Source organism: Salmo salar, chromosome 19 (assembly GCF_965601325.2).
Source record: "Salmo salar chromosome 19, fSalSal1, whole genome shotgun sequence".
NCBI classification, from domain to species: domain Eukaryota; kingdom Metazoa; phylum Chordata; class Actinopteri; order Salmoniformes; family Salmonidae; genus Salmo; species Salmo salar.
The window spans coordinates 84182063-84207850 of NC_138309.1; the positions used below are offsets into that span (position 1 = coordinate 84182063).

The 25788-nt window shown below is 42.8% G+C and overlaps 3 protein-coding genes across 3 annotated transcripts in view; 2 read left to right on the forward strand and 1 right to left on the reverse strand.

The window, feature by feature from the left end:
• The window catches only part of LOC106579688 (zinc finger CCHC domain-containing protein 2), a 76030-nt gene extending 72719 nt beyond the window's left edge, over positions 1 to 3311 (forward strand). The window contains exon 14 of the mRNA XM_014159820.3: positions 302 to 3311. Within this exon, the coding sequence (XP_014015295.3) occupies positions 302 to 363 (62 nt within the window). The 3' untranslated portion in view covers positions 364 to 3311. The remainder of the gene's footprint in view (positions 1 to 301) is intronic.
• A 99-nt stretch (positions 3312 to 3410) lies between these two features.
• On the forward strand, positions 3411 to 9454 carry LOC106579695 (leukocyte elastase inhibitor). Its single transcript, XM_014159828.3, has 7 exons — positions 3411 to 3555; positions 3941 to 4135; positions 6821 to 6961; positions 7212 to 7329; positions 7616 to 7758; positions 8539 to 8706; positions 8917 to 9454. Exons 2-7 carry the CDS (start codon positions 3968 to 3970, stop codon positions 9319 to 9321), a joined length of 1143 nt encoding a protein of 380 aa, XP_014015303.1. The 5' UTR covers positions 3411 to 3555; positions 3941 to 3967; the 3' UTR covers positions 9322 to 9454.
• A 13663-nt stretch (positions 9455 to 23117) lies between these two features.
• The window catches only part of LOC106579687 (uncharacterized), a 132246-nt gene continuing 129575 nt past the window's right edge, over positions 23118 to 25788 (reverse strand). Inside the window, exon 9 of the mRNA XM_082966011.1 lies at positions 23118 to 25663. Within this exon, the coding sequence (XP_082822137.1) occupies positions 24550 to 25663 (1114 nt within the window). The 3' untranslated portion in view covers positions 23118 to 24549. The remainder of the gene's footprint in view (positions 25664 to 25788) is intronic.

Consider the following 25788-nt stretch of genomic DNA (forward strand, 5'->3'; position numbering starts at 1 on the left):
ACCCACCCACACAGAGGGTACCCTTGACCAAGCTTGGGAAGGCTTTTGGCAGGACTTATTTACAGCCAGGAGCTGCTGTTAAGGGCTATCTCTCATCTCAGGAGATCTGTGGACGTTTTTCTCTCAAAACTCTCTCTTAGCAGTTAAAAATGAAAAGAAAAATCCCAACTGCTCAGGTGCATTTTGGGAATTCATCTCAGTGGTTCCTTGTCTTTTTGCTTAATTTTTCGGAGGTTATTTTAATCCTCCCATTTTGTATTGCATTCTTTGTTCCACTGACGCCGTCCCCTCTGTTTTTCAGGCAACTTTCGGCTGAAGTACACCGCCTCCCACTCTTCCGAAGGACTAGACAACACCAGCTGAACACGTCTTTTCATTCCGCCATCTTGTTCCTTGTCACGAGCGGTCCGAGAGAACCCTCCGTTTCAAAGAGGGTTTTTTCACTCTGATGTTTCTCAGTCATTGTCATTGTTAGTTTGACCTTTTTAAAGAGCGTGTGTGAGGAGGGTCCTGAGTACTCGTCACTGCTGAGAGTGAAGCTGTCTTGTTTCCATAGAGACGCAACCCCCTCACTGATCCCTTAGAGGCTTTTGGTATTTTGCACTGAAAACTGGCACAAGACAGCAAGCAGCTCATGTTCACTAACTTATTTTTTTTAAATTAGAGTGTGGGAGCTTGGGAAAATGTCACCACGTATCCTAGAGTGTGAGAGCTTGGGAAAATGTCACCACGTATCCTAGAGTGTGGGAGCTTGGGAAAATGTCACCACGTATCCTAGAGTGTGAGAGCTTGGGAAAATGTCACCATGTATCCTAGAGTGTGGGAGCTTGGGAAAATGTCACCACGTATCCTAGAGTGTGGGAGCTTGGGAAAATGTCACCACGTATCCTAGAGTGTGGGAGCTTGGGAAAATGTCACCACGTATCCTAGAGTGTGGGAGCTTGGGAAAATGTCACCACGTATCATAGAGTGTGGGAGCCTGGGAAAATGTCACCACGTATCCTAGAGTGTGGGAGCTTGGGAAAATGTCACCACGTATCCTAGAGTGTGGGAGCTTGGGAAAATGTCACCACGTATCCTAGAGTGTGGGAGCTTGGGAAAATGTCACCACGTATCATAGAGTGTGGGAGCTTGGGAAAATGTCACCACGTATCCTAGAGTGTGGGAGCTTGGGAAAATGTCACCACGTATCCTAGAGTGTGGGAGCTTGGGAAAATGTCACCACGTATCCTAGAGTGTGGGAGCTTGGGAAAATGTCACCACGTATTATAGAGTGTGGGAGCTTGGGAAAATGTCACCACGTATCCTAGAGTGTGGGAGCTTGGGAAAATGTCACCACGTATATTAGAGTATGGGAGCTTGGGAAATGATTTTGTTCTCTGAATACATGGGGATCCTGCGTGATCTCGATTAAAGAGTTTCCTATACTTCGTTTTTACAGCGGTATATTTATGCCTCCTTATTGTTATTTGGCGAGGATTTGAATTGTTTAACTGTACAGCTACGAAAGATGAGTACAAAACAAAGTTAATGTAAAAAAAAAAAATTAAAAGCTGGGATTATTTTTTAAATATTTTTTTCTGCAGTGTTTATGAATGTACAACATATTTCGTTTTTTTTTTTTATGTAAGAAATCTGGCAGTATCAAAACATGTTTCTTAAAGCATTTGCCACTTGATATAATGTGAAGCGCAGAGTAAGACATTTTTAATCATCATGTCTGTCATGTTGGAAGTTAAATGCTGCTGGGTGTTTATTTTAGTTATAATCTTTGACTATATGCACTATAACTACCAGGAATTCAGAAGTTTCTCAAGTGCACTGAAACAGTCCTAGAAGAACTAGAGCTAGATGTTATTGCAACAGTGAAGCTCTGACAATACACTGTTGTCCCTCCATCCAGTATTCTCTTGGAAATGCTGTGCTGCCCAGCAGAGTCGGGGCCACTCTTTGGCTCCTGCTATTGATAACACTGTTCTCCTCTGAAAACAACTATATTTTCTTTAGCCATTTCTACAGGACTGTGGTGGCCAAGGCAGATATCATGTAACTTTTCTAGAGACTCATTATGTTTATTCCCACTTCTTCATTTAATGCAGCAGTGAGATCTAACTGTATGGCATATGTTTGGTACATTGGTAAATGTACAACAACAACAAAAAAATGCACATACACACTACGAATCGTGTGTGTTTTCATGTGGAGTATAAACATGATTAGTGTGAGCACTAATGGAGGTGTCTGACTAGAGTTGTTTGGGTATCAGGATTGGTAGCTTTCCAGGGATTGATTTAAAAAAATATTAAAAAAGTCTAAATAACCAAACTGCAAAGAATTCCAGTAGACTAAACCCGATATTTCTTGGTCCTCCCCATTGTTTAAAGTGAAAGACAGACAATTTATTGCAGTCTGGGAACTTTAGTCTGCTCTGTTCATTTTTTCACTGATATACAAAGAATTCAATTAACCTGTTTGATTCCTCCCATATGTGTAGGTGAAAGGCAGGAAATATATGGTACTTCTGCCTGTAACTAGCTCATTTACATTTTTGGGGGGGGGCAAGTGATCATAATCTTCGGGCAAACCAAAAAAAAATACTCTTTGACTTGCCCCGATGGGCAAGTGCCTTTTCAGACCTTAAAGTCAATCCCTGCCTTCTCAGACATATCACTTGAGAGAATTCTCAATGATTTAGAACTCTTTCATGTCTGTCTTAAGATTTGGGGTCTACAAGTTGTAAAAGATGTGCATGTATATATTACACTTGTGCATACGGAGTACACACTCGTTTGTTCATATGATAAGTTTAGTCAATTTTCATTAATAGCCACGCTTAGTACTGTTTTCCTCCACAAACATGATTAAAAACCTGCCCCCCTCCCAAACTGGTGAGGTACTCTAAATCTCTTCGGCTTGATTTGATGGAAGCAGATATTTCTTGCATTTACTTCATAAAATGTTGAGGCAAACTTGGAATTTGATTGAAAAAGGGTGTGGACATGTGATGAACACAGGGAAAGAAAACACGTGGACACTCTTTACAGAATTGTATGGATGATTGAAGAACCATGTGATCTTGGAGGACAATTGTACATATGAACCTGCCAGTTATACTTGTTAAACTTTCATGGTTAAAAAGGCTGTACTGTATGGGGTACACTCACTGTTACCTTCAGGTGTATGTTTACTGTATTCTTTATGTAAATGTTATTGTACTGAAAAGGTCAAATATATTTCTAAAACAAATTGGGTTTTTATGGAAATTGTTGATCTGTTTTCCTGGAATTAACAGCAATAAATACAAAATGATACATTATTGTTGTTTATTTCACTCTGTATAATTAGGCCATACACTGCTTGGATGTAGTTTTGACTTCATAGTGTTGTAAATTCGTTTTATCCAGTTGGCTTGCCGTAGTAGTCAGCTGAAAACGATTCAAAAGAGCACTTTGACAGACCAGTCTGCAGTTAATTGTTTTATGGGTCCCTGAAAGTTGTCTGTAGAAAACCACCTGTCTGGAAAAGGACTTGACGTTCACAAATAACCCGTCTTTGGTGAGTAGCTGCAATATAATCATTTCCCCAATCAACTGGTGACGGTACTGAACATATTTTAGGAATGTTTACTCTGAAGTTACGGTTAGCTATGACTTTTTGTGTTTTATTGGTGAATTACTTGCCGATTTACTTAGTATAACTTGATGTCTGCTTGGCTACCTGGACCTCACCGAAATGTTTGCCACGCGTTGCCATAGCTCAAATTAGGAGAATAGTAACATCAGAGAGGACAGGATATTTATCATTTAGGTGTACCGTTAACTAGCTGCTTTCTGTTATTTTATTTTGTTGCGTACTGCATCCGCAGTAGATAGATAATTGCATCCCATTGATTGACGGTTCTGTTTCACTGATACTAAACATTTTCACTTTTCTTTCCAAGTTCTGCCTGCATCTCCCACTAGTTACAATGGCAGCCGTGTCTGTAGCCAATGGTAACTTCACCCTGGCCTTGTTCAAGAAGATCACAGAGAAGAACAAAACGGGTAATGTTTTGTACTCTCCTCTCAGCATCTCAGCTGCCCTGGCCATGGTTTTACTGGGTGCCAGGGCCAACACTGCTACTCAGCTCTCAGAGGTGAGTCCCTGTAACCCGTTTTAAGGAGTTTTGTCGATACGACACACTGTAAAACCATAGTAATCCTGTATGACTCCCTTAAAATAACATCAAATTGATCAGAAATAGTGTAGACATTGTTAATGTTGTAAATGACTATTGTAGCTGGAAAAGGCAGGTTAATGGAATATCTACATAGGTGTACAGAGGCTCATTATCAGCAACCATCACACCTGTTCCAATGGCACGTTGTGTTAGCTAATCCAAGTTTATCATTTTAAAAGGCTAATTGATCATTAGAAAACCCTTTTGCAATTATGTTAGCACAGCTGAAATCGGTGCTGATTTTAAAGGAGCAATAAAACGGGCCTTCTTTAGACTAGTTGAGTTTCTGGAGCATCAGCATTTGTTGGTTCGATTACAGGCTCAAAATGGTCAGAAACAAAGACCTTTCTTTTGAAACTCGTCAGTCTATTCTTGTTCTGAGAAATGAAGGCTATTCCATGTGAGAAATTGCCAAGAAACGGAAGATCTGGTACAACGCTGTGTACTACTCCCTTCACAGAACAGCGCAAACTGGCGCTAACCAGAATAGAAAGAGGAATGTGATGCCCTGGTGCACAACTGAGCAAGAGGACAAGTACCTTAGTGTTTGAGAAACAGACACTTCACACGTATTCAACTAGCAGCTTCATTAAATAGTACCCGCAGAACACCAATTTCTTTGTTTCTGGCCATTTTGAGCATGTAATTGAACCCACAAATGCTGATACTCCAGATACTCAATTAGTCTAAAGAAGGCCAGTTTTATTGCTTTAATTGGCACAAGTTTTCAGCTGTGCTAACATAATTGTGAAATGGTTTTCTAATGATCAATTAGCCTTTTAAAATGATAAACTGGGATTAGCTAACACAACGTGCCATTGGAACACTGGAGTGACGGTTTCTGACAATGGGCCTATGTTGATATTCCATTAAATCAGCCACTTCCAGCTACAATAGTCATTTACAACATCGAGGGTAATAAAGTTAACTTTACACTATTTTGGGGGGGGGGGGGCTACTTTGTCTATGTCCAGTTCATGCAATCCCTACCTGTAGTGATGCAAGCAAGAGCAGTGGTGTAAAGTAGGTCATAAAATGGGGGAGTCTCTCGTGAGGGTGGGATGCTTTCCTCTTGAGTAACGTTCACAGAACAAATATGGCAGGGGTCATATCTCAATTTCCTGTCAAGGACTGAACACTCATGATCTAACATACTACATTGTTTTTAGGATTATTTTTATAAGTGTCATTCCACCCACTTCAATATCCACTGGGTCTCTGCTTTGCCAAAGCAGACAATCCTAAAGAGGCTAAAGGCTTCTGCATGCTTCGGTCCGGCTGGCGCCTAGCCGGACACGGCTAAGCAAACCGACCGCGGGTGCTCGCACACTGCCTTGGAAAAACTAGAACAGAAGCTAGTCCAACGTGATATGCCGTAGCCAGTATTGATGGGTATAAATCTATAGTTATTATTTCGTGCTCGTTGTCTTTACCTGCACTAAAACATGTGTTTTTATTTCCTTCAGAACTTGTTTCTGTCTTATATAGGGAGCTAGTTTGTTTTTATTTCCATAACTGATCAAAACCTTGTTTTCTCATGGCTTTTCTGCAGCAGACATGCAATATGTTTGGACCGTCAACTGCGACTCAATACTGTTCTTTTATTTTTATTTTTTTATCGGCAGATAAGGATCTTTATGGTGAGGTCCCTCAGTATGGTGATAATATAGTATGGTGAGGTCCCTCAGTAATTCCCAGCTCTAGTAGCCTGTATACACTTCCTCAAAATAGTCAGAATTAAACTACGATAATTCAAGAAATCGGTAGTTTTGTCGTAGATCTTAGTCATTCAATTTTACGTCCAACTTAGATGTTTGGTGCAGTATTTCTCAAGTGGGTGTGTGCATGAAAACAAGTCGGTATCATTTTATGGCAACAAACAATTAATTGAAGATTGTAGAAACTTCTGGACTGTTGCGAAATGTTTTTCAACGGAACGAAACTGAGGGACCTACTACCTACCTGAATTTGTCCAATAGAAACTTGTTTACGTTGCAAAGCGTTTTCCGTTTTGGAGTGAACTGTTTCCGTTGCAACAGGCAACGTTTTGCTACTGTGTGACTAATGATTACACCCCTGCTGGGAACAAGGTACTAGTGCAGGTGTTTTTCTTCTGTGGTTTATTTATGGGATATTAGCCCCATAACATACACACAAATGTAGTAGCAGCAGCTCCTGTATATAGCCTCGCTATTGTTATTTTACTGCTGCTCTTTAGTTATTTGTTAGTTTAATATTCATTTTTTTTCCTTAACTGTATTGTTGCTTTAGGGCTTGTAAGGTCTATACCTGTTGTATTTGGTGCATGTGACCAATAGTTTGAGCAGTAGCAGCATTTGAGACTGAGGGAATACTAGCATATTTTCTCTCCTAAGGTTTCAAAGTGTCGTTTTATTTTTTTCATAATTGTTAAGCATCTTTAAAAAAAAAAAAATGGAAATATAAACAGGAAGTCCTGGTCACAAACCAATCATTTTGTAATAGTTCAGCAGCATGAATGTAATCTGGCCTTGTCTAAATGACAGAAATTGTCACAGGAAGCTGCAACCACAATGTCACTATGTACTTTTCTTCCCCCCCACCCCCCCTTTTTGTCAATAGACGATGTGCTTCAACAAAGCTACGGATGACATCCATGTTGGCTTCGGCAAACTCATTCATGACCTGAACCAGCAGGGAGCCCCATACTCACTGAGCCTGGCCAATCGCCTGTACGGAGAACAGTCTTACCAGTTTGTTGAGGTAACGTCCATAATGTACAGTGAGTGGAGTAAGTGTGCATCTCAAATGTTATTTTTGTTCACTCTGAATTGACCCCAGTGACTGTATTAGACACTACACTAGCATTTTCCAGGATGTCCTATACATTCTATGATTAACTGTACATACAGTCTAGTTCATTGTAGACTAGACTCTTTTTAGGTACTAAGGGGTTTATAAAGTTAGTCAATATCCTGTCTTTAATCTCTTGTTTCTGTGGTGAATGTGACAGACTTTCCTCTGCGACACCAAGAAGCACTACAATGTTGAGCTGGAGGCTGTGGACTTCAAGTCCAATGCGGAGACTTGCAGAAAGAACATCAATGCCTGGGTGGAGAAGCAGACCTCTGGTGAATAGAGGCCTAAAGCTGTTGTCTCCATGTGCACAATAGCATTAATTTATTTTTAGAAGATGTAACAGCCTTTGTATTCATATTATTCACTGAAATGTTTAATGATAAATATTCTAATTCGGTGTAAAAAAATAAATCATAAGGGACCACTAGATCGAGAACGAATTGATTTCCTCCATTAGGTGTCCTTGATCTATCTGCTGTTTAGTAACAAAGGTGTAGAAGAAGAAAGTAACAAATGTAATTATTACTTGTAGTTACTCAAGTCTCTGTATTTTTGTAGAGAAAATAAAGGACCTGTTGCCGGAGGAGGTTGTCGACCACCTGACCAGACTGGTGTTGGTGGACGCCGTCTACTTCAAAGGCAACTGGTTTAAGCAGTTCAAGGAGGCCGACACCAGCGATGCCCAGTTCAAACTGAACAAGGTACCAACCAGCTTGACAAAAACAACTTATTGTTCTAATGTCTGCGCATTGAACATGTAGTTACACCTCTGGTGATCATTCATCATGAGTCTTTAGAGTAGCTCTTCTAAGGCAAGAGCCTTAACTGCACCAAACTGCATTTTATGAAATCCAGTTTGGTACTCTTGACCCCCCATCACTGCAACTCCCGTACGGACTCGGGAGAGACTACGGTCGAGAGCTATGCACCCGCCCAAAAAAATACAAACGCATGACCCGGCCAAGCCACACTACTTGACATGCTGCTCGCTTAACCTGGAAGCCAGCCGCACCAATGTGTTGAAGGAAACACCTTTCAACTGGTGACCATTGTCAGCTTGCAGGCTCCCGGCCTGCCAGCTTGCAGGCTCCCGGCCTGCCACAAGGAGTCACTAGAGCTCAATGGGACAAGGAAATCCCTGCCGGCCCAACCCGGACGACGCTGGGCCAATTGTACGCCGCCTCATGTGTCTCCCGGTCACAGTCGGCTGTGACGCAGCCTGGGATTGAACCTGGGGCTGTAGTGACGCCTTAAGCACTGCAATGCAGGAGGCCTGGACACCTTTCTTATACAACTGTTACTGTAGTCGGTCATCCCTCCCTGTTACTGTAGTCAGTTGGTCATAAAACTCTCAGTCCACTAACAATGTGTCAGGAACATGTGTCGCTTGCTTCACTTTCATGACAATCAATGAGTAACTTCTGCCACCCTGGTGAAATTATTGTGTAGTCACAAATTACACCTCCTTTCATTGGATCCAGAATGAGAGTAAGCCAGTGAAAATGATGCATCAGACGGCCAAGTTCCCCCTAACCTTCATCCCTGAGGCCAACTGCCAGATCCTGTGCCTGCAATACGAGGGGAACGAACTAAGCATGTTCATCATGCTCCCCAACGACATGGAGGACCACGTCACTGGTCTGGTGAAGGTAGGACTTGTTTACTCTGTCAGCAACATGGGTTTGTGGCCTATACAATACACAGTTAACTGCATGGCAAATACCTGCATTTCCGTCTGCATAACTGCATTGTGGTAATTATAGGTTCTTAGAGGGTTAGCTCAAACCGAAATCAGTCTGTCATTTACATATTTTTAGAAGTGTCAGTCATGACTGTTCCCCCCCCCCCCCCCAACACAGCTGGAGAAGCTGCTGACCTATGAGAAAATTGTGCAGTGGACCAGGCCTGACATGATGGCTGCGGTGGAGGTTCAGGTGGGCCTGCCTAAGTTCAAGCTGGAGGAGATCCTTGACCTGAAGGACTTGCTGATCAGCATGGGCATGACGGACGCCTTCGACCTCGCCAAGGCCGACTTCTCGGGCATGTCGCCCAGCAACGACCTGGTGCTGTCCGAGGTGGTGCACAAGGCCTTTGTGGAGGTCAACGAGGAGGGCACAGAGGCGGCGGGCGCCATGGCCCCCATCATGGGGATGCGCTGTACTTTGAGGACCCCCATGTTTGTGGCCGACCACCCCTTTCTCTTCTTCATCAGCCACAACACCACCGAGAGCATTCTGTTCTATGGTCGCTACTGCTCCCCTTAGGAGCTATAGCAAATGGGGCATTCCACTTGGGTATTAAAGATATATATATATATTATAAAACACTGAAGCTGCTACATCAATATCCCATCTGTGTGCTTGGTGATCTTTGTCAATAAAATTGATGCGTTGAGTATATTTGTGGTGAAATTATTGTTTTGAGGACTTTTCTTACTGGTATGATGTATCTAGTACATTTTTCACCTTCAAGCTTGATGAAGAAACATGCACTTTTCACTGTTTTTCATATGACTTTTGGTGTCTATCAGGACAGAACTATGGTGGTAAAATGCACTGATTTTGATTATCACATGTCTAGGTTCATAACGAAGTTAATCAATTCTGGATTTTCATGTGATTTAGCTAGCTGTATGTCACAGTAGTACAGGACCAATACCGTGTGTAGCATATTAAAATGAGTAGGCAAACGTTCACTCTTATCATTAATTTGCATTACACACAGTCGTTGTGTGATAGGCTACTGTCAAAGTGACGTCAACATTGAAAACGACACCGCCTACGTTTTTCACCCACTCTCTCGCTATTACGTGGTCATTGACTCATTTTCGAGCAAGATTCTAACTCGCTACCGTCGTGTGGGGAATGACTCTCCCACAAAAATATTGTGCACCTGGAGAAGTGGCGGCTTGGCCTACTGTAGGTTACGCTCAAATGTAGCCTATAGTTTAAACTTCAATCATAACTATTAAACCTGTAAGAATCTTTGTTAGCTGAGTGATCTGTGCTTGTTGGTAGGCCTAAATTATGTGTAGGCCTATGGCAGCTACGGCTGCATTTTCAGATGCTGTAGTGGGCCGCACGTCTTGTGTTATAATATAAAACACAGGTTGTTTTGTACGGCTACATTTCAGATACATTGTTGTACATTTGGACAGAAGGACAAATCTAGCTTATGTTATTAGGGCTCTAAAGCAATACTAGTTGTGCCCCTCCATGGATTTAAAATGGTATCCGTTTCCTCTAGTCCTGCCTCGTCTGACCCTGGTTCCGATGGACAGGTACAGTACTGTAGGTGCAGCATTGGTTGGTTTAGTCTATAATCAAATCAAATATAGCTTTATTTCTACAGCACATTTCAGACACGGAATGCAACACATTGTGCTTCACAGGAAAAAGCTATGAAAATAAAAGCTGAAATTTACACAAACATAAGATAAACAAAAGAATGACATATTTTACGACTAAAAAGCACCCTGAGGATAAGCAAAGCTAAAAATGTGTTAAGATTTTTTTTCAAATGTGTCCACAGTTTCGGCCCCACTCAGGTTCTCTGGCAGGCTATTCAAGAGGCAGGGGCCATAGTAACGAAAAGCTGCCTCTCCATGCCTCTTGGTCCTAGGCTTTGGGATAGTTAAAAGGCCAGAGGACCTGAGGGACCTACTGGGTACATAACTTAAAAGCATGTCTGACATGTATTGGGGTGCACAATTGTGGATTGATTTAAAAACCAATAGAAGAATCTAAAAATGAATTCTAAAACTCACAGGCAGCCAGTACAGAGACCGTAAAGCCGGTGTAATTTGTGCTCTCCGTCTGGTCTTGGTCAGTACCCACGCTGCAGCATTCTGCATGTTTTACAGTTGACCAATGGCTCTCTTTGGTGACCAGATAGGAGAGCATTACAGTAGTCAAGCCTGCTTGTAATAAAAGCATGGATGAGTCTCTGTATCAGTCTGAGAGAGAAACGGCCGCACCTTGGCAAAGTTCCTCAGGTCACATTTTTGATGTGTGATTTTGAAATTCAATTCGGAACAAGGTTTTTTTACCTGGTGTTTTAAAATGTACCGTAAACTAAAACGTGCAGACAGATTCTCTGTGTCTTGGCTCCAACAGTAAGTACCTCAGTCTTGTCTTGATTTAGCTGGAGGAAGTTGTAAACCATTCAAGTATTTAAATCACTAAAACAGTCTAATCATTTATCTGTGGAGCTAAAATCCTCTGGTGACACAGAAACGTAAAGTCGTGCTTTCTGATTACGCTGCCAACAAGTAACATACTGTATATAAACTAACAGTACCGGATCAGAAATCAAAACCTTGTTGAAGGCCACATGTGATATGAATTTTCTCTGAGTTATGTTCACTATGGGTGACAAAAACTCTCGATCGGTAAATAGGTCCTAAACCAAATTAGAACTGGACCGGAAAGGCCAACCCACCTCTCCAGTCTGTCCAGATGGACGTCATGGTTAACATTGTTGAACACTTAAATTCAACAGTACAAGGACAGAGAGCTGTTTGGCATCTGTGTTGGCTCTAGGATCATTTATCACTTTAACTAAGGCTGTCTCTGTGCTGTGGTAGGCTCAAAACCAAGATTGACATTTAAAAAATATATATAGTTGCCACTTAAAAAATGATTTAGCTGTTTGAAAACCAATTTCTCCAGAATCTTGCTTAAGAATGTAAGGTTGGAGATTGGCCGAAAATGTGTAAGGGTTAATGAATCTACATTACTTTTCTTCAGAAGGAGCTTTACCATAGCAGTTTTTAGTGCAGTGGGGAAAATGCCTGTGAACAGTGAGTAATTAATTACGATAACTTGCGCTTTTTCAGATATCCAATTAAAAACTGAAGGTGAAAGGGATAGGATTAAACTTCTCATCACGTCTTGCTTGGCTGATACCCAACCTAATGTTGGTTATCTTATCTCTGAAATATGTCGCAAACTCATCACATTTATATGTGGAGGGAAGTTCTGTTCTGTGAAGGGAGTAGTACACGGCGTTGTACGAGATCTTCAGTTTCTTTGCAATTTATCGCATGGAATAGCCTTCATTTCTCAGACAAGAATAGACTGACGAGTTTCAGAAGAAAGTTCTTTGTTTCTGGACATTTTGAGCCTGTAATCGAACCTACAAATGCTGATGCTCCAGATACTCAACTAGTCTAAAGAAGGCCAGTTTTATTGCTTCTTTAATTAGCAAAACCGTTTTCAGCTGTGCTAACGTAATTGCAAAAGGGTTTTCTAATGATCAATTAGCCTTTTAAAATGATAAACTTGGATTAGCTAACACAACGTGCCATTGGAACACAGGAGTGATGGTTGCGGTGATAATGGGCATCTGTATGCCTATGTAGATATTCCATTAAAAATCTGCCGTTTCCAGCTACAATAGTAATTTACAACATTAACAATGTCTACACTGTATTTCTGATCAATTTGATGTTATTTTAATGGACAACAAATTAGCTTTTCTTTCAAAAACAAGGACATTTCTAAGTGACCACAAACTTTTGAACGATAGTATATATGCCAGGTTGATCTCTCAGAATATCATAATGGACCTGCAACTTTGACTTTCTCCACTTCCGCTCCGCCTTTCTGCAATTTCTCTTTAATTTATTCGTTTTCTCTCTCATCCAATGGGCTCTCTGTTTGGATGTGGCCCTTTTCAGCTTTACTAGAACTATGGCATCAATAGTTGCCCTTAATTTATTATTAAAGTTATAAGCTAAATCATCACAAGAGGAAGGCACAATAGGTGGTGAAGTATTGTTCATACACTCAATAAAATCTGTAGCAACTTCAGAGGTAAGATACTGTTTCCTAATAATGCGTTCAGTATTACCCTGTGCTCTGGGCAACAAGGTAGTATAAATCCCCAGTGCTGATCAGATAAAGCAACATCAACAATAGAGGATATATCAATAGAAAGCCCCTTGCTAATAAACAGGTCCAGAGTATGGCTGTGGTTATGGCTGGGCCCAGTAGAAAGCCCCTTAGTAATAACCAGGTCCAGAGTATGGCCACGGTTATGGGTGGGCCCATTAGAAAGCCCCTTAGTAATAACCAGGTCCAGAGTATGGCTGTGGTTATGGCTGGGCCCATTAGAAAGCCCCTTAGTAATAACCAGGTCCAGAGTATGGCTGTAGTTATGGCTGGGCCCAGTAGAATGCCCCTTGGTAATAACCAGGTCCAGAGTATGGCTGTGGTTATGAGCTGGGCCCAGTAGAAAGCCCCTTGGTAATAACCAGGTCCAGAGTATGGCTGTGGTTATGAGCTGGGCCCAGTAGAAAGCCCCTTGGTAATAACCAGGTCCAGAGTATGGCTGTGGTTATGAGTGGGCCCAGTAGAAAGCCCCTTGGTAATAACCAGGTCCAGAGTATGGCTGTGGTTATGGGTGGGCCCAGTAGAAAGCCCCTTGGTAATAACCAGGTCCAGAGTATGGAAGTGATTATGGCTGGGCCCAGTGGAAAGCCCCTTGGTAATAACCAGGTGCAGAGTATGGCTGTGGTTATGGGTGGGCCCAGTAGAAAGCCCCTTGGTAATAACCAGGTCCAGAGTATGGAAGCGGTTATGGCTGGGCCCAGTTGGATATGTTGGATAAAGTCCATAGAGTTCAAAAGATTAATAAATTCAATGGAGTCATTGTCTTTGTCAACATTAATATTAAAAGCTCCCAACACAAGGATTTTCTCATAGTTCTCAAGGACAATAGACAATAGTTCAGATAAATCAATAAAGAAAGTGAGGCAGTGCTTTGGTGGCCTATACAGGGTTATGGCCAGCACTGGTGGCTGACATTTAAACGGTATAGCATGATACTCAAAAGACCCAAAGTCTCCAAACGAAATATCCTTAGAGCTGAGAGCATTAGTTAAAATAGAGGCTGTTCTCTCTCCCCCCCCCCCCCCCCCCACTCTGATAGAGTATGAAAAGCTGTAGTCCAGGGGGGAGGATTCATCAAGAGCAGTACTACAGTTTGATGACAGCTATGTTTCAGTGAGAAACATGCAATCAGCTTTTCGCTCAGTAATGAGGTAATTCACAAGAAATGTTTTACTAGTGATTGCTCTAACATGTAAAAGTGGCATATTCAATGAAAGGGAAAGGAGGGATACCTAGTCAGTAGCACAACTGAATGCCTTCAACTGAAATGTGTCTTCCGCATTTAACCCAACCCCTCTGAATCAGAGTGGTGTAGGGGTGCTGCCATAATCGACATCCACGTCTTCGGCACCCGGGGAACAGTGGGTTAACCGCCTTGCTCAGGGGCAGAATGTCTGCCTTGAGGCAACCAATGGAATATCAAACAAATTATTAATGTTAAAATCTCCAATCTAACAGAATTGTAGGAGATGACTCACTAGAAGGCAGGTTTAAATACTTACTTACCTTTTTGTATTCAGGAAATGTTTTCTTCTTTTGTCTCAGGGTATTCGCCTTATGTAGCCCCGCCGACTTGACTATGGTTGGACTACCTGGAATTTGGCTGGCTGGACTGCTATTCTTGATCATTTAACTCATTCATTTTGGTACAGGTCATTACCCATTAACAAACCATTGCACACTGTGCAGAGACTGAATGCAGATTGATATCCAGACAAATAATGCATTAACACTCAATTCTACATTTCTTGGATATAAGCAGAGATGTGGATATAAAAGATCAAATAAAGACTACTGACTACTAGTATCTAACTTAGTGTCTGAAAAACAAATCCTGCCATGAATGTCAATAGATTTATATTGTAAATTGGCTGTTGGATGTTTCAAATTGATTAAAAACTGTATATATATAAAGCTTTTTTTTTTAAATTAAATCTGTTCTTATTGAAAAATTCGGTACACACAATCCAATCTTGCATAATTTACACATGTCATGGAAAAATATTGTCTTTCCAAGACATTACCCAGTAGTAAACTAAAGTGAATGTACATTTGAAGTCGGAGGTTTACATACACCTTAGCCAAATACATTCTAACTCAGTTTTTCACAATTCCTGACATTTAATCCTAGTAAAAATTCCCTGTCTTATGTCAGTTAGGATCACCACTTTATTTTAAGAATGTGAAATTTTAGAATAATAGTAGAGAGAATGATTTATTTCAGCTTTTATTTCTTTCATCACATTCCCAGTGGGTCAGAAGTTTACATACACTCAATTAGTATTTGGTAGCATTGCCTTTAAATTGTTTAACTTGGGTCAAACGTTTCGCGTAGCCTTCCACAAGCTTCCCTCAATAAGTTGGGTGAATTTTGGCCCATTCCTCCTGACAGAGCTGGTGTAACTGAGTCAGGTTTTTAGGCCTCCTTGCTCGCACATGCTTTTTCAGTTCTGCCCACAAATTTTCTATAGGATTGAGGTCAGGGCTTTGTGACTTTGACTTTGACCTTGACGTTGTTGTCCTTAAGCTATTTTGCCACAACTTTGGAAGTATGCTTGGGGTCATTGTCCATTTGGAAGACAAATTTGCGACCAAGCTTTAACTTCCAGACTGATGTCTTGAGATGTTTCTTCAATATATGCCCATCATTTTCCTCCCTAATGATGCCATCTATTTTGTGAAGTGCATCAGTCCCTCTTGCAGCAAAGCACCCCCAGAACATGATGCTGCCACCCCCGTGCTTCACGGTCGGGATGATGTTCTTTAGCTTGCAAGCCTCCCCCTTTTTCCTCCAAACATAACGATGGTCATTATGGCCAAACAGTTCTATTTTTGTTTCATCAGACCAGAGGACATTTCTCCAAAAAGTACGATCTTTATCCCCATGTGCAGTTGCAAACCGTAGTCTGGCTTTTTTATGGCGGTTTTGGAGCAGTGGCTTCTTCCTTGCTGAGCGGCCTTTCAGGTTATGTCGATATAGGACTCATTTTACTGTGGATATAGATACTTTTGTACATGTTTCCTCCAGCATTTTCACAAGGTCCTTTGCTGTTGTTCTGGGATTGATTTGCACTTTTCGCACCAAAGTAAGTTAATCTCTAGGAGACAGAAGGCGTCTCCTTCCTGAGCGGTATGACGGCTGCATTGTCCCATGGTGTTTATACTTGCGTACTATTGTTTGTACAGATGAACGTGGTACCTTCAGGCGTTTGGAAATTGCTCCCAAGGATGAACCAGACTTGTGGAGATCTACCATTTTTTTCCTGAGGTCTTGGCTGATTTCTTTTTATTTGCCCATGATGTCAAGCAAAGAGGCATTGAGTTTGAAGTTTGAATTTTCCAAGCTGTTTAAAGGCACAGTCAACTTAGTGTATGTAAAATGCTGACCCACTGGAATTGTGATACAGTGAAATAATCTGTCTGTAAACAATTGTTGGAACAATTACTTGTGTCATGCACCAAGTAGATGTTGGTGCATGACACAAGTAACTTGCCAAAACTATTGTTTGTTAACAAGAAATTTGTGGAGTGGTTGAAAAACGTGTTTTAATGACTCCAACCTAAGTGTTTGTAAACTTCTGACTTCAACTGTACATAGAAATTGAACAGGGTACTTTTTTAAAAACAGTCGGAAGGTGGCAGCATTTAGCTGATGACTGAGCTGAGAAAGGCTCTGTCCTCAAACGCCCCCACTATAATTGAGGCATTCATCCTTGAACAAACACAACTGAAAACAAACAGTAATACTGTAACTTTAATATTATGGAGATTTTAACTTTATAATTCTGCTCTATTTTTGGTATCTACATATTAGTTGAGTCTTAAACCATGAAAGTGTGTTTATGTGATCTCAACCCAGAAGTTAGTTCCTGACTGACTTTGAAGAGGTCATGAAAGAGGCACTAGGGTGTTCAAAGCTCGGTCCTTTGGGTTCTGAACATTGGTGTGTGTGTGTGTGTGTGTGTGTGTGTGTGTGTGTGTGTGTGTGTGTGTGTGTGTGTGTGTGTGTGTGTGTGTGTGTGTGTGTGTGTGTGTGTGTGTGTGTGTGTGTGTGTGTGTGTGTGTGTGTGTGTGTGTGTGTGTGTGTGTGTGTGTGTGCATGACTCAGTCAGTTGAGGCTTTGCATAACTGGGTCATGCGTTATATACTATTGCATGCGGTGCCCTCTCTAACTGAACCCACCCATATCATACCTAATATGAATGCTGCACACACGACTGTACGTCTCGTAAAGGTCTGCTAAATGGAATGTATTATTATTATTAGATGATTATGATGATGATTACAGCTCTCTACAGCTCCACATCCACAAGAGCAGCCACCCCATCTAACATTACAGACCAATAGCCTATCCCACCCCATCTAACATTACAGACCAATAGCCTATCCCACCCCATCTAACATTACAGACCAATAGTCTATCCCACCCCATCTAACATTACAGACCAATAGCCTATCCCACCCCATCTAACATTACATACCAATAGCCTATCCCACCCCATCTAACATTACAGACCAATAGCCTATCCCACCCCATCTAACATTACAGACCAATAGTCTATCCCACCCCATCTAACATTACAGACCAATAGCCTATCCCACCCCATCTAACAGTACAGACCAATAGCCTATCCCACCCCATCTAACATTACAGACCAATAGCCTATCCCACCCCATCTAACATTACAGACCAATAGTCTATCCCACCCCATCTAACATTACAGACCAATAGCCTATCCCACCCCATCTAACATTACAGTCCAATAGTCTATCCCACCCCATCTAACAGTACAGACCAATAGCCTATCCCACCCCATCTAACATTACAGACCAATAGTCTATCCCACCCCATCTAACATTACAGACCAATAGTCTATCCCACCCCATCTAACAGTACAGACCAATAGTCTATCCCACCCCATCTAACAGTACAGACCAATAGCCTATCCCATACCATCTAACATTACAGACCAATAGCCTATCCCACCCCATCTAACATTACAGACCAATAGCCTATCCCACCCCATCTAACATTACAGACCAATAGTCTATCCCACCCCATCTAACATTACAGACCAATAGTCTATCCCACCCCATCTAACATTACAGACCAATAGTCTATCCCACCCCATCTAACATTACATACCAATAGTCTATCCCACCCCATCTAACATTACATACCAATAGTCTATCCCACCCCATCTAACATTACATACCAATAGTCTATCCCACCCCATCTAACAGTACAGACCAATAGCCTATCCCACCCCATCTAACATTACAGACCAATAGTCTATCCCACCCCATCTAACATTACATACCAATAGTCTATCCCACCCCATCTAACATTACATACAAATAGTCTATCCCACCCCATCTAACAGTACAGACCAATAGTCTATCCCACCCCATCTAACAGTACAGACCAATAGTCTATCCCACCCCATCTAACAGTACAGACCAATAGCCTATCCCACCCCATCTAACATTACATACCAATAGTCTATCCCACCCCATCTAACATTACATACCAATAGCCTATCCCACCCCATTTAACATTACATACCAATAGTCTATCCCACCCCATCTAACAGTACAGACCAATAGTCTATCCCACCCCATCTAACATTACAGACCAATAGCCTATCCCACCCCATCTAACATTACATACCAATAGTCTATCCCACCCCATCTAACATTACATACCAATAGCCTATCCCACCCCATCTAACATTACATACCAATAGTCTATCCCACCCCATCTAACAGTATAGACCAATAGTCTATCCCACCCCATCTAACATTCTAACATTGCAGTCCAATAGTCTATCCCACCCCATCTAACATTACAGACCAATAGCCTATCCCACCCCATCTAACATTACACACCAATAGCCTATCCCACCCCATCTAACAGTACAGACCAATAGCCTATCCCACCCCATCTAACATTACAGACCAATAGTCTATCCCACCCCATCTAACATTACATACCAATAGTCTATCCCACCCCATCTAACATTACATACCAATAGTCTATCCCACCCCATCTAACAGTACAGACCAATAGTCTATCCCACCCCATCTAACAGTACAGACCAATAGTCTATCCCACCCCATCTAACAGTACAGACCAATAGCCTATCCCACTGCATCTAACATTACATACCAATAGTCTATCCCACCCCATCTAACATTACATACCAATAGCCTATCCCACCCCATTTAACATTACATACCAATAGTCTATCCCACCCCATCTAACAGTACAGACCAATAGTCTATCCCACCCCATCTAACATTACAGACCAATAGCCTATCCCACCCCATCTAACATTACAGACCAATAGCCTATCCCACCCCATCTAACAGTACAGACCAATAGCCTATCCCACCCCATCTAACAGTACAGACCAATAGCCTATCCCACCCCATCTAACATTACAGACCAATAGTCTATCCCACCCCATCTAACATTACAGACCAATAGTCTATCCCACCCCATCTAACAGTACAGACCAATAGTCTATCCCACCCCATCTAACATTACAGACCAATAGCCTATCCCACACCATCTAACATTACAGACCAATAGCCTATCCCACCCCATCTAACATTACAGACCAATAGCCTATCCCACCCCATCTAACAGTACAGACCAATAGCCTATCCCACCCCATCTAACATTACAGACCAATAGCCTATCCCACCCCATCTAACAGTACAGACCAATAGTCTATCCCACCCCATCTAACATTACAGACCAATAGCCTATCCCACCCCATCTAACATTACAGTCCAATAGTCTATCCCACCCCATCTAACAGTACAGACCAATAGCCTATCCCACCCCATCTAACATTACAGACCAATAGTCTATCCCACCCCATCTAACATTACAGACCAATAGTCTATCCCACCCCATCTAACAGTACAGACCAATAGTCTATCCCACCCCATCTAACAGTACAGACCAATAGCCTATCCCATACCATCTAACATTACAGACCAATAGCCTATCCCACCCCATCTAACATTACAGACCAATAGCCTATCCCACCCCATCTAACATTACAGACCAATAGTCTATCCCACCCCATCTAACATTACAGACCAATAGTCTATCCCACCCCATCTAACATTACAGACCAATAGTCTATCCCACCCCATCTAACAGTACAGACCAATAGTCTATCCCACCCCATCTAACAGTACAGACCAATAGCCTATCCCATACCATCTAACATTACAGACCAATAGCCTATCCCACCCCATCTAACATTACAGACCAATAGCCTATCCCACCCCATCTAACATTACAGACCAATAGTCTATCCCACCCCATCTAACATTACAGACCAATAGTCTATCCCACCCCATCTAACATTACAGACCAATAGTCTATCCCACCCCATCTAACATTACATACCAATAGTCTATCCCACCCCATCTAACATTACATACCAATAGTCTATCCCACCCCATCTAACATTACATACCAATAGTCTATCCCACCCCATCTAACATTACAGACCAATAGCCTATCCCACCCCATCTAACATTACAGACCAATAGTCTATCCCACCCCATCTAACATTACATACCAATAGTCTATCCCACCCCATCTAACATTACATACCAATAGTCTATCCCACCCCATCTAACAGTACAGACCAATAGTCTATTCCACCCCATCTAACATTCTAACATTGCAGTCCAATAGTCTATCCCACCCCATCTAACATTACAGACCGATAGCCTATCCCACCCCATCTAACAGTTCAGACCAATAGCCTATCCCACCCCATCTAACATTACAGACCAATAGTCTATCCCACCCCATCTAACAGTACAGACCAATAGTCTATCCCACCCCATCTAACAGTACAGACCAATAGTCTATCCCACCCCATCTAACAGTACAGACCAATAGCCTATCCCACCCCATCTAACATTACAGACCAATAGTCTATCCCACCCCATCTAACATTACAGACCAATAGTCTATCCCACCCCATCTAACAGTACAGACCAATAGTCTATCCCACCCCATCTAACAGTACAGACCAATAGTCTATCCCACCCCATCTAACAGTACAGACCAATAGTCTATCCCACCCCATCTAACATTACAGACCAATAGCCTATCCCACCCCATCTAACATTACAGACCAATAGCCTATCCCACCCCATCTAACATTACAGACCAATAGTCTATCCCACCCCATCTAACATTACAGACCAATAGCCTATCCCACCCCATCTAACATTACAGACACATTGTGTTTACCTGGTAATGAGGGCTCTATTTAACACCATGCAGGCCCTGGGTCGCTTGCCGCCATCTGCTGGAGTCTGGGGTTGTTGTGACATCATCTCCAAGATGTCTGCTCATTAAGACCAATATCAACGACGGGGCAGGGAGGGGTAGTGGAGGTTGATGTGACCAATTAGAGAGCAATGGTGTCGACAGTAATAACTAGTGGGTGCGAACGAGTCACGCAAAACCCTCGCTGAAAATATATTTCTTGTTCATTGGTCTCCATGGATCAACTCCTCCTCCTATACAGCTGTCAGGGCGCATCAAAGATACCACTTTACACCATCCTTCTTGCTCTGGTACCGAACTGCACAGCCCCCTCTGTCAGATGTCGTGCTGCGAGTTCGCCTGCGTGCTGACAGGGATTAAACATTTAAACTTAACTTCTCTATACAGCGCATTTACAGTCATATCACCACAAAATGGGAAGAGAGAGAGAGAGAGAGAGAGAGTGTGTGTGTGTGTGTGTGTGTGTGTGTGTGTGTGTGTGTGTGTATTGTTCCTCAGTGACAGATGGCTAATGACGCTACTACAATACTGTAGGTGTTGTTCCTCAGTGACAGATGGCTAATGACGCTACTACAATACTGTAGGTGTTGTTCCTCAGTGACAGATGGCTAATGACGCTACTACAATACTGTAGGTGTTGTTCCTCAGTGACAGATGGCTAATGACGCTACTACAATACTGTAGGTATTGTTCCTCAGTGACAGATGGCTAATGATGCTACTACAATACTGTAGGTGTTGTTCCTCAGTGACAGATGGCTAATGACGCTACTACAATACTGTAGGTATTGTTCCTCAGTGACAGATGGCTAATGATGCTACTACAATACTGTAGGTATTGTTCCTCAGTGACAGATGGCTAATGATGCTACTACAATACTGTAGGTGTTGTTCCTCAGTGACAGATGGCTAATGACGCTACTACAATACTGTAGGTATTGTTCCTCAGTGACAGATGGCTAATGATGCTACTACAATACTGTAGGTATTGTTCCTCAGTGACAGACGGCTAATGACACTACTACAATCCTGTAGGTATTGTTCCTCAGTGACAGATGGCTAATGACGCTACTACAATACTGTAGGTATTGTTCCTCAGTGACAGATGGCTAATGATGCTCCTACAATACTGTAGGTGTTGTTCCTCAGTGACAGATGGCTAATGACGCTACTACAATACTGTAGGTATTGTTCCTCAGTGACAGATGGCTAATGATGCTACTACAATACTGTAGGTATTGTTCCTCAGTGACAGATGGCTAATGACGCTACTACAATACTGTAGGTATTGTTCCTGAGTGACAGATGGCTAATGATGCTACTACAATACTGTAGGTGTTGTAGAGAGCTAAGATAGACAGAGATAAAAGATAGACAGAGATACAAGATGGACAGAGATACAAGACAAAGAGCTAAGACGGACAGAGAGCTAAGACGGACAGAGAGCTATGACGGAGAGAGAGCTATGACGGACAGAGAGCTATGACGGACAGAGAGCTAAGACGGACAGAGAGCTAAGATTAAACATGTATTTACTTGTTTATATTTTAGTAAAAAAGATAGCAAAGGAAAAGTGCAAAGCCACCAGATATCTGGATTTAAATATACATTTCTGCCTAGACAATAAATATGAATCATTGGATATTTACTGAATTTAACACACAAAAATAAAAGTCATTTTAAATCTCAAAGGTGAAGTCATTTACAATGTGCATGTCAACTCGACATCATGTCTCGTTAGTTATTGAATGGATGATGAATCAGTCCCCGTAGTGCAACGATATCTAACAGTAACTTCATGTGTGAAATATTGAAAGAAAACATCAAACGAAAATCGGTATTGTGAAGACTGAAATTGACATGTTTATTTTATGTAGAGCAGAGCAACATCATTTCGTTCATAAGAGCACGCATGGAAAACGACTTAAACCATTTTGAACACAGACAGTTCCTTCTAGGATTACTTTACAGGAGTTTGACCATGTTTGTAACTTTATTCAGCAGTTTCAATGATACGACAATGAACTGCCAATTTACACAACGTTTAATAACTTGTGTGTCTTGTCAGGGTGGGACTGGAGGAGAATGATTTTGTAGTGAGAACAATGAAACACAACAGGCAATATTGACCATAGAGTTAGATACAGTTTTAGGGGTGGCAGGTAGCCTAGCAGATAAGAGGTCGGTTAATAGAAAGGTCGCTGGTTCTAATCCCCGAGCTGACTAGGTGAAAAATATGCCGATGTGCCCTTGAACAAGGCATTTAACACTTATCGCTCCAGGGTCTCCGTCAATAATGGCTGATCCCTGGCCGTGACCTCACTCTCCCAGGGTCTCTCAGGGAGAGCGGGATATGAATTGTCCCCGACTCTCCCAGGCTCTCTCAGGGAGAGTGGGATATGAATTGTCCCCGACTCTCCCAGGGTCTCTCAGGGAGAGCGGGATATGAATTGTCCCCGACTCTCCCAGGCTCTCTCAGGGAGAGCGGGATATGAATTGTCCCCGACTCTCCCAGGGTGTCTCAGGGGACAAAAAAAAACATTTTCCCAATTCACACAGTCATTTAATACACACTAGTACATGTGTGAATTAGGTTACATGTGATACAGTATCTTTCTCTGTGATAGTGACTAGTGGATTGTGATGGATATAGACGTAGAAGAATACGATTTCATCGAAGGATTTTACAACCATGAAAAACAATGTTCTTTCTTGCAACAAAAAAAAACTGAAGCTGGACACATACTCTCTCACACATAGACACGTCACACACATACTCAGACTGGAGCATGTTCAAATGATCCTTCAATTGATTTTACAAATCCTGACTGAAAAGAGCATGCACGTCACAGACCTCTTTGGGTAAACCGACCTTGACAGGAAATAATTTATTGAGGTCAAATATTAACAGCAAAGTCACACTCTCTCTCTCCCTCTCTCATCCTCTATCACCCAATTCTGTATACATTTTCTACAGTGGGTATATATAGATATACACATGTCTAAACTTCCAGAAAAGTCAGGTATACACACACAACACAAACAGAAATGTGACTCTAGAAAATATTTGAATCACTATATCAAAAGTGCTTTGGATAAATAACTAAAATTTATTCCATTCATCAAAACAAATCGAGATAGAATCCCCCCCCCCCATTCCTTTGTTTGATTGTCTCCACCACACTTGTCTTTAAACCTGGGCCATACCCTGCATGACTTCTGCCAATGTGTTATGCTGGTGAATGAGGAGGTATGGGGGAGGATCAACATCTATTGCATATAAACACAAGGGTTGGCTTTGTGCTGCCCAGCATTCATCACACGGTTGGGCGTAACGTTCCTCTGAGAGTGTCCCATGGCATGGCTCATGTCGTGGCCGCTGCCGTCCGACCACGGGGGTGAGTCCACGGGCTCCTGCTTGATGGTGTGGCGCGGTCCGTGACCTTTGAACTCGTAGTCCAACTTGTCCTGCTGCTGCATGTAGCCCTTGTTGTTGTGATCCATGGGGTCGCTTGCGTACACATCGATGCAGTTACAGAGGGGGTCTGAGTGGGACAACCTCTGGGGACCGAACTGGGACTGGTCCTTATTGACCACACTCTTCAAGGGCCTGCTGCCACTGCCTCCGATGTTATTATAGTTCTGGAAGTGTCCGTTGTTGTAGGGCGGGCTGATGCCCGCCTTGCCCCGCTGGCACGGCGAGTACTGTTCGTAGTAGTCTGCCTCCGACTTCATATGGAGGCCGTTGTTGTCGACATAGCTGTTACCATTGTGGTAGCGATGGTCCAAGGGCTCCCGGCAGGGCCACGGACGGCCATACGCGTCGCAGCCGTTCTCCGAATCCGAGTCCTGCTCCACCTTGATGGGCATCTCAGGAAACAGGAGGTTTCCGTAGCACTCGCTCTTCACCGCCTCTCCCACGCAGTACAGGTCCAAGCCGCCGGGGCTCTGGAGGCTCTCGTACATCCTGGGCACATAGATTTCACCACCTCGCCCTCCTCCGTGGCACATGCTGGGGGACATGCGGTAGGGCTTGCCATAGTGCCCACCCTTCCCGAGTCGATTAGAAGGGGTGTAGCCGCCACTTTGCCCCCCCCGGATGGGCCCCGAGGCAGGCCGCATGGGCCACAGAGAGTCCAGGCCTGGGCCTTTGTGGTGGGGGACGCCGCCCATGGAGGTCTTGCAGTAGTTGAGGGGCTCGTCCTGTCCACAATAGCCCCCTTCTGTCTTGTACTTGAGGCTGTCTTTGGAGAGGGGCGTCCAGGGGGCGTGGCGGCGCTGCTGGGGACCCCCAAGTTTGGTGCAGTTGAGGAGAAGCGGGTCCCCGCCATCAACCATCCCCCCCGCACTGCCAGCCTGCCTCCTCAACGGCTCCTCTCTCTCACTGCAACATGGAGGACGAGAGAGAGGGAGGGAGATTAGTGTGGTGCATTTGATACAGGGAAAATGACAGAGATGATACAGGGAGAATGACAGAGATGATACAGGGAGAATGACAGAGATGATACA